General features: G+C 41.8%; 1 protein-coding gene across 2 annotated transcripts in view; it reads right to left on the bottom strand.

The window, feature by feature from the left end:
• Nucleotides 1–1,288: 1,288 nt before the first annotated feature.
• LOC144610425 (putative aminopeptidase W07G4.4) overlaps nt 1,289–9,896 on the bottom strand; it is a 32,263-nt gene continuing 23,655 nt past the window's right edge. For both annotated transcript variants that reach the window (XM_078429088.1, XM_078429089.1), the window contains exons 14-17: nt 9,475–9,567; nt 6,980–7,037; nt 4,108–4,289; nt 1,289–2,848 (exon numbers count right to left, since the gene is read on the bottom strand). In XM_078429088.1, the coding sequence (XP_078285214.1) occupies nt 2,714–2,848; nt 4,108–4,289; nt 6,980–7,037; nt 9,475–9,567 (468 nt within the window). In that variant the 3' untranslated portion in view covers nt 1,289–2,713. The remainder of the gene's footprint in view (nt 2,849–4,107; nt 4,290–6,979; nt 7,038–9,474; nt 9,568–9,896) is intronic.

Here is a 9,896-nt window from a genome sequence, read left to right as displayed (position 1 = left end):
ATCTGGTAAATGGTGCCTCACAGCGCCAGAGTCCCAGGATCGACCCCGACCTCAGGTGCTGTCTGCCTGGAGTTTGCATATTTTCCCTGTGACTGTATGGGTTCTGGGTGGTCAACGTGGGTTGTTTTTAAATGTGCTATACAAATAAAATTGACTTGATTTGACTCCAATTTCCTCCCTCATCCCAAAGACATGCAACATTTAACCGCTTGAAATTGCCCCTAGTGTATAGGGAGTGGATGGGAAAGTGGGATAACATAGGACTAGTGTGAACAGGTGATCAATGTTTGGCATAGACTCCATGAGCCAAAGGGCCTGTTTCCATGCTGTATCTCTAAAATAAAATATGCCTTAAAATATAGAACCCATACAAGCATATAATGATGATAAATATGTAGATAAAGAATTTAGACTTTGCAGGATCAACTGGGATGCCACCGATGACTGGTGTTCTTCTGCTTCAACTTGACTGCTTGCTACTAATGCAAGGTTTGGTGGTGAGAGGAATGTAGACAGGCTCCAGGCAGTCCTGACAGCATAAGGTACTTGGCATATGCTGATGAATGCAATGTGAAAAGTGCGGCTGTCCATAAGTTGAGAGATTCAGATGTCCATGTACATAAAAAATCATTTAACCTTAATAAGAATGTACAGCAAGCAATTAGGAAACAAACTGCATGTTAGCCTTTATTTCACAAGGATTGGAGTATTAGAGTAGGGACACCTGGCTCCAATTAAGGCCCTGGCAAAACTATCTGGAATACTGCATGCAGGTTTGTTCCACCCATGAAGAAAATTACTTAATTACAATGGAAATGTTGCAATGGCTGACTCCTGAGATGTGAATTTTTAAGCAAATTCGATCTATTCTAGAGTTTTAGTTGGAAACGTCTCACGAAAATATTTAAAATTCATTCAATGTAGATAGAGTACATGTGGATACACACAAAATGCTGGAGTAACAGGCAGCATCTCGAGACCCGAAACGTCACCCATTCCTTCTCTCCAGAGATGTTGCCTGTCCCGCTCAGTTTCTCCAGCATTCTGTGTCTATCTTCGATTTAAACCAGCATCTGCAGTTCTTTCCATATGGAGTTGGTTTTCCTTTGCTAATGTGACTGGATGTGGTGAACATTTTGAAATAAAGGGGTACCATTAAGGACTGAGATGAGAAATTTCTTCATTTAAAGGATAATGAATCTTTAGAATTATCCACCCAAGAGCAAAATCTGCCCTAAATAGTTATGTGGACCAGAAAGATTGAACAATTGGACAGTTTCAGTCACAGTTACTGATTCCAGCATTTTATTGTTGATTACAGAAAGAAGGCCAAAATCACAATTTAAGAAGTTGGCACAATCCACAAGAAACACACTGCATTATTATTTTCTTTTTAATCCACCTCAAAAAACATAGAGCGGAATAAATCACAATGGGGAGAGCAGACATGTGCCATGGAATTGTAACTGCAGTCATTCACTCTTGGAATAAAGTTACAAAGCATCTTACATGTCCTCTTAAGGTAAACAGAATGAGAAAAAACTTCACTCAGTGAAATATCTTGCCATTATCACCAGAGAGCTTTCTAAAACAAAATCTTGTTACTGCAATGTTTGATAACAATAGGATTATGGTTCACTAAATCATGATCATGCACACTTTTCATACATTCAGATGCTTCTCTGATTTAACTAAGTAGTGAAAGCACCATTTTACGTCTTTGTCTGTCAAATCTAATGGGAGATCCATGTTTCCACTTTGATTGAAGTTCAGTCTTTTTTGAAAGAATAGGAGAAAGTAGAACTGCTTCACATTTGCTGATTTGCCTTGATGGGTTAAAGATGTCTAAAAATTGTCTGGTAAAGACAAGCTTTTATAACACTAGGAAACCCCAAACATTATATCACAAAAAGCTTTTCGCAGCCATTGCTGCATAGACTATTCTCATAGTATGTTTTTGCCGAATTTAATTAATGATGGACAGAAATAATATTCTAGTCGGGTGCCACACCATGGAAACATTTATACACAATTACAGGACCTCGTGAAATGCAGACCATCATTCCTCTAAGTGGTACACTCGCTTTTCAATTCCATGATAATGCAATAGTGACCGATTAACACAAAAAGACTACTTTCGAAAGTGTCATCTGATTTGACTCAAAACGTGTCAAAATCACAGCTACAAAAGGCAAACGAGTGCAATTAAAAACAAAACGAGTAGTCAAAGGTCAAACTTCAATGCCAAGTTTGCACAATTATTGAAACTACACTTAACTTAATAGCAGCAGGCCTTTGAGCAACATTCCTTCCAAATGTACAGGGACCTTTAACACTTTGCTTTTTGACTGCTGTGATTCCAATCAATTGAAAAGATCTTCTGGCCATCTCCTGCATGTGATGGCTGGGCCCGCAAAAAATCTACCCATTTTCCTTGAAATATTTAGATTGCACAATTCAAAAATTACATAAAACAGTAAACTCATTGATTATCCTACCTGAGAAAAGTCTGGAGTGTTGATTAACCTGCATGTCAACTGTCCTAGTAAAGCTTCACTGACTGACTGCAACAATCTAATTGTTAACTTCAAGTTTCCTTCAAGAATCAAGATAAGCTGACCACTTCCCTGGAGTTCCTGCGATTATACTTTTCTAGGTAGCCTGTGGATGCTGATCATCTCAATGGACCAGACTTTTCCAAAAATCTATTTGTTCAAACACGATGTAGGATGTACTTTGCTGCCAGAGCAAGCACCGGTGATCCGGTCGGTATCCCAGGGAATGGGCCAGAAGATCCTGCTATGTCAATGTGGGAGTAGCAAAGGGGTTTTTCAGAATCTATTCCATGCTGCAAGAAAAGAATCAATTTAGTACAGGAAAAAAAACTGCAGATGCTGGTTAAAATCGAAGGTAGGTACAAAATGCTGGAGTAACTCAGCAGGTCAGGCAGCATCTCCAGAGATGCTGCCTGGCCCGCTGAGTTACTCCAGTATTTTGAATCAATTTAGTACATACGGCTTTACAGCACACATAATTGCAAAGCATCACCATAAACCTGAGAAGATCTTGAAAAAAAAATTAAAAGATGCACGTGAAAAAAACAAATCAAAGAATCTTAAATACCATCATCTCCATAATTAGATCTATTACAATTCTTCCCTCATACCCATCCAGTCCAGAGGAAGGGCCTCAACCCCAAATTTCCACTGCCCATTTTTCTCTACAGATGCCCCCCAGTGCGAGTTCCTCGAGCAGTTTGTTGTTTGCGGTTTGCGCCACATAACAATTAGTTTCATTTGCCCATTCCACCAGCTTTTATATTTCTTTCAAGTCTGTACCTATCCTCTTCGCAGTTTAATACACCTCTAAGTGTTCTGTCGAGGAGCGAGGTTGGAGTGCAAGGGTGCGTCTAGTGGAGGTGGGGTGCAGGGGCTTTGTAGCCAGTTCCACTGCAAGGCTCCTGAGGGAAGTAGGGGTCAGAGGGCAGGCCCAAAGGAGGGCAATCAAAGAACTTGCCAATGCCGCCGAACGGAGCAGTCACTGGCTGTGGCTGAAAAGAAAAGATGCTGTCTGGGCTGCCACGTGACTATCTAGAGGCTAACCATAAGACACACACCCAGGTCTGATCACCCCGTGGTGGGCCTGCCTCGACTGAGGGTGTCTCGTGCTAAAAGGCCGAAACACCCATGACATTGAGGTACACAACTGAAGATGTGTCTGAATGGTAGCAACAATACCTAGTGGCCACCCCCAAGAATAACACCAGTCAATTGTAGTGCAAACCTTAGAGGTTGATTAGTAGGACTAGATGTTACAATCCCTAAGTGTGCTGTCTTCAGCAAAATTGAGCTTTGTACAACCAAATAATTAACAAGAAAAGCAGTGGCCGCAATACTGGCCATCAGTGACAAATCACCTTACACCTCCCCTCCAGTCTTGGCACTGCCATTATTTCCTATTGACTTATTGTCTATTAAAATTGCATGGATGTATGGCAACACAACCAAATTAAAGATTGTTGAATTCAGTTACTGCGCTGATGTCAACTGGCTGAAGTTCCACAACGTATACTTTGAAGCCCAACGTTAAATGCTTCATAAACATTACCTTGTCTAAGCCGGACCCCATGATGAGGAAAGCTGCAGGTGATTGGTGCCCACGGGATGTGGCGCTGGACGGCAGATTGTTGCACTGTAAAATATCCTCATATTCTGACTTTCCTTTGTGGAAATCATAATCATCACGGCGAATGGTAGAGATTTCAAAAGGATCACCCACTTCATCACCAGCTGCCAGGAACACACAACAGCAAAATGTTTAATTTGTACAGCAATCAAATTTTGTAATAATTAACATGTAGTATGTTAATAAAACTAGAGCAAGTCATACAGTATGGAAACAAACCCTTCAACCCACTCAGTCCACGCCAACCATCAAACAACCATTCACTCCAATCCTAAACAAACCCCATTTCATTTTCCCCACATTCCCATCAACTCCTGAGATTATACCTCTCAGCTACTTTTGCAGTGGCTGATTAAACTGTTAGCCTACATGTGTTTGGGATGAGATGAAAAACCAGAGCACCTGGAAGAAACCCACAAGGTCACAGGAAGAATGCACAAACTTCACACGGACAGTATTGGAGATCAGAACTGAGCTCAGGTTGTTTGTGATTAAGCTGTCGTTTGCTGCACCACTGCATCAACTGCTCCCACCCTGTCAACTTCAAGAACTGGAGTTGTTGCCCCAGGCAACAAAACCTTTCATAACAAGTAACTATACCTAACAAGTGTTAGTCCAGGAGGCAGAGGTCATGTCTACAGCCTCTTGTCTTTCTTGGCCTATTCTGAACTACAGTGCCCTCCATGTTTTTTGGACAAAGACCCATCATTTATTTATTTGCCCCTGTACTCCACAAATTGAGATTTGTAATAGGAAAAAAAATCACATGTGGTTAAAGTGCACACTGGCAGATTTTAATAAAGGCCATTTTTGTACATTTTGGTTTCACCATGTAGAAATTACAGCAGTGTTTATACATAGTCACCCCATTTCATGGCACCATAATGTTTGGGATATAGCAATGTCATGTAAATGAAAATAGTCATGTTTAGTATTTTGTTGCATATCCTTTGCATGTAATGACTGCTTGAAGTCTGCGATTCATGGACATCACCAGTTGCTGGGTGTTTTCTCTGGTGATGCTCTGCCAGGCCTGTATTGCAGCCATCTTTAGCTTATGCTTGTTTTGGGGGGCAGTCCCCTTGTTCTCTTCAGCATATAAAAAGCATGCTCAATTGGGTTCAGATCATGTGATTGACTTGGCTACTCAAGAACAGACCATTTCTTAGCTTTGAAAATTTCCTTTGTTGCTTTAGCAGTACGTTTGGGATCATTGTCTTGCTGTGGAATGAACTGCAGACCAATGAGTTTTGAGGCATTTGTTTGAACTTGAGCAGATAGGATGTGTCTATTCACTTCTGAATTCATTATGCTACTACCATCAGCAGTTGTATCATCAATGAAGATAAGTGAGCCAGTACCTTCAGCAGCCATACATGCCCAGGCCATAATACCCCCACCACCGTGCTTCACAGATCAGGTGGTATGCTTTGGATCTTGGGCAGTTCCTTTTCACCTCCATACTTGCTGTTGCTACCACTCTGATACAAGTTAATCTTCGTCTCATCTGTCCACAAGACCTTTTTCCAGAACTGTGGTTGCTCTTTTAAGTAGTTCTTGGCAAACTGTAACGTGGCCATCCTATTTTTGCGGTTAACCAGTGGTTTGCATCTTACAGTGTGGCCTCTGTATTTCTGTTCATTTCTGCGGACAGTGGTCATTGACAAATCCACACCCGACTCCAGAAGAGCGTTTCTGATCTGTCGGACAGATGTTTGGGGATTTTTCTTTATGAAAGAGAGAATTCAGTCATCAGCTGTAGAGCCAGTCCCTTTGCAATTAGTGAGCTCACCAATACTCTCTTCATAATTTCAAACATATTTAGATAAACATAAACAGATTTCGGTAAGCCTAAAGTTTGTCTGATGTCTCTAACAGTTTTATTCTTGTTTCTCAGTCTCAGCGGTAGAGTTGCTGCTTTACAGCGAATGCAGCGCCGGAGACTCAGGTTCGATCCTGACTACGGGTGCTGCACTGTAAGGAGTTTGTACGTTCTCCCCGTGACCTGCGTGGGTTTTCTCCGAGATCTTCGGTTTCCTCCCACACTCCAAAGACGTACAGGTATGTAGGTTAATTGGCTGGGTAAATGTTAAAAAAAAAAAAATTGTCCCTAGTGGGTGTAGGATAGTGTTAATGTACGGGGATCACTGGGCGGCACGGACTTGGAGGGCCGAAAAGGCCTGTTTCCGGCTGTATATATATGATATGATATGATATGATAATAGCTTCTTTAACTTTCATTGGCACAACTTCGGTCCCCATGTTGATAAACAGCAATAAAAATTTCCAAGGGTGATGGAAAGACTGGAGGAAAGACTAGGTGCTGAGAGCTCTCTTATACCTGCATTAAGGAGGCAATTAAACACACCTGAGCAATGACAAACATCTGTGAAGCTATGTGTCCCAAACATTATGGTGCCCTGAAATGGGGGGACTATGTATAAACACTGCTGTAATTTCTAAATGGTGAAACCTAAACGTATAAAAATGGCCTATATTAAAATCTGACAAAGTGTACTTTAACCACATGTGATTTTTTCTATTACAAATCTCAAATTGTGAAGTACAGAGGCAAATAAATAAATGATGGGTCTTTGTCCCAAACATTATAGAGGGCACTGGATATCAAACTACATGTAAAATAGTACACACAGTGCTTAGAATTTATACTTTTGAGTGGAATCAATACAAAGCTATTAGGAAGATAGATTCTTTTCATATTGCTCATCTTTTATATTTAGTGATGTGAATTTGCTAGTACAGCATTAGAGGTGGAGGAACAAATTGTTCTTACCCCCTTGAAGCCCATGAGCAGTCCTGGCCCAGCGTGCAGGACCATTATCCATTATTATCTGCACCAAAAAGCATAGTGTTTAAAGCATGCAAAGAAAACAGATACAAGATTAAAGGTCATGCGTCGCAGAGCTACACAGCACAGAAACAGGCCCTTTGGCCCATCTTTTCCATGCTGGCCAAGTTGGCATACTGAGTTAGTCCCATTTACTGACATTCGGCCCAGAGACCTCTCAAACCCTTCCTATCCATGTATCTGTTCAAATGTCTTTTAAAACTTGTAATTTTATCTGCCCTACAAGTTCCTCTGGCAACGTCACCCATTCCTTCTCTCCAGAGATGCTGCCTGCCCCGCTAAGTTAAGATTTTTTTTTAGATTTAGATTTAGAGATACAGCGCAGAAACAGGCCCTTCGGTCCACCGAGTCCACGCCACCCAGCGATCCCCGCACATTAACACTATCCTACACCCCACTAGGGCCAATTTTTACATTTGCCCAGCCAATTAACCTACGCACCTGTACATCTATGGAGTGTGGGAGGAACTCCAGCATTTTGTGTCTACCCAGAGAATAACAGCAGATACTGCTGTGATCTTCATAGATTAAAAAAATGCTTCTTTTGGCTCATTAAAATAGCTTCCAGTTGTCATATGTATACATGAATTTAGCTTGGTAACAGACTGAAAAGCTTATTTTCAACTTTCATGTCATAGAGTCATAGTCCTACAGCACAGAAAGAGGCCCTTCGGCCCATCGTGTCCACGCCGCCCGTTACCAAACACAGTCTAATTTTAATCCCATTTTCCCGCATTTGGACCGTAGCCCTGAATGTTGTAGCATTTCAAGTGCCCATCCAAATGCCTCTTAAACGTTGCAAGTGTTCCCGCCTCCACCACCACCTCAGGCAGTGAGTTCCAGACTCCAACCACCCTCTGGGTGAAAAAGTTCTTTCTCACATCCCCCCGAAACCTCCCTCCCCTTACCCTGTATCTATGTCCCCTCGTTGTTGAACCTTCCACCAGTGGAAGAAGTTCCCCGCCATCTACCTTATCTATGCCCCTCATGATCTTGTACACCTCGATCATGTCCCCTCTCAGCCTTCGCTGCTCCAGGGAAAACAACCCCAGTATGCTCAGTCTCTCCTCATAGCCGAGGCCCTTCATCCCTGGCAGCATCCTGGTGATCTCCTCTGCACCCTCTCCAAAGCTATCACATCCTTTCTATAATGTGGTGACCAGAACTGTACACAATACTCCAGCTGTGGCCTCACCAGTGTTCTGTACAATTCCATCATTAACTCCCTACTTTTATATTCGATGCCCCGGCTAATGAAGGCCAGTACCCCATATGCCTTTTTGACCACCCTGTCCACCTGTCCTGCTGCTTCAAGGACTTGTGTACCTGCACTCCAAGGCTCCTCTGTACCCCTGTCTTCCCTAGGGTCCTTCCATTCATGGTGTACTCCCTCTCCAAGTTATTCCTGCCAAAGTGCATCACCTCGCACTTTTCAGGATTAAATTCCATCTGCCACTGCTCCGCCCATCTGACCATCTCATCTATATCTTTCTGCAGCTTGCAGATCCCTTTCTCGCTATTCACCACCCCCCCTAACTTTGTGTCATCTGCAAACTTGCTGATCATGCCCTGTACGTTGACATCCAGATCATTAATGTAGATTACTATGAAGCAAGTCCATGAAGCAAGACAAACTTCCGGTTTACAGACAATTTACAGAAGTGAGAGATTTGATTTATATAGCTATGTCATCATAGCCCAACTCACAGCTGAATCACTGGAGACATATTGTACATAGCAAAATTCCATAAAAATGGAGTTGATACACATTTCAATTACTTTTGTGTACTTGTTAGGGGTAAAATACAGCCAAGACACTAATGATATCTCAGCTCTTCAAAGGAGATTGCAATGGATGTTTTAATTCTATTGGACACAGGCATATAGCTCGAAGTCGCACCATAACACAACAAATCTAATGGCACAACAATCAGCATCAAAATGTCTGTTTTAATTTTGTTTAAAAGCAAGGGGCAGTACATATCAGACTGACTAAACAAAATGAAAAAAGATACTTGCTATAGTCTGAATCAAAACAACTGACAGCAATAAAATTCCAACTGTTGTCACTTTGCACAACATTCTACAAGGTAGCACAACTTAAAACTAGTTGATATTATTGAGATAAAAGGCGCTTATTTAGATAAAAGGCGTTAAAAGTAGGAACTTTTAAGTTCCTACTCCAAACCTGACAAATTAGTTAAAGACGCAAAATGCAGGAGCAACTCAGGGGGCTCAGGCAACATCTCTAGAGAACATGAATTTTAGGTCAGTCCCAACCTGAGGTGTTGCCTATCCATGTTCTCCAGAGATGCTGACTGACCCACTAAGTTACTCCAACCTCTTGTGCCTGATGTAATTTGATACACTGCCCAGGAATTTGCAAGGCCCTCACATTATAAACTATAGATTGAACTCACAGAATAATTGCAACCAACAGCTCGAACAGCATGGCCAGTCAGTGTGGCAATTGTGAACAATTCAAAGTGATTAGGTTCATATTTTTCAAGAGCCTGTAAAATAGAAATAGTAATCATTCATTTTTGAAACAGGTAATGCTGGAACCTGTACTGATACTCAATAAGCAGGCATAATGCTATTTAAATATCAGATATCCTGAATGAAAACAAGTTATGTTTATGAAAACAACTAATTTCCGTCCTGCACTCAGACTCACTTGGACCATCTCCGACATCTCCCTACCATTTCTAGATCTCACCGTCTCCATCACAGGAGAGAGACCATCGACTGACATCTATTACAAACCCACTGACTCCTATAACTATCTAGACTGCACTGCCTCCCACCCTGCTTCCTGTAAAGACTCTATCCCCGACTCCCA

The sequence above is a fragment of the Rhinoraja longicauda genome, chromosome 36, assembly GCF_053455715.1.
Source record: "Rhinoraja longicauda isolate Sanriku21f chromosome 36, sRhiLon1.1, whole genome shotgun sequence".
Taxonomy (NCBI): domain Eukaryota; kingdom Metazoa; phylum Chordata; class Chondrichthyes; order Rajiformes; family Arhynchobatidae; genus Rhinoraja; species Rhinoraja longicauda.
The sequence above is the reverse complement of the archived record's forward strand: the minus strand, read 5'-3'. Positions and strand labels throughout refer to the sequence as shown.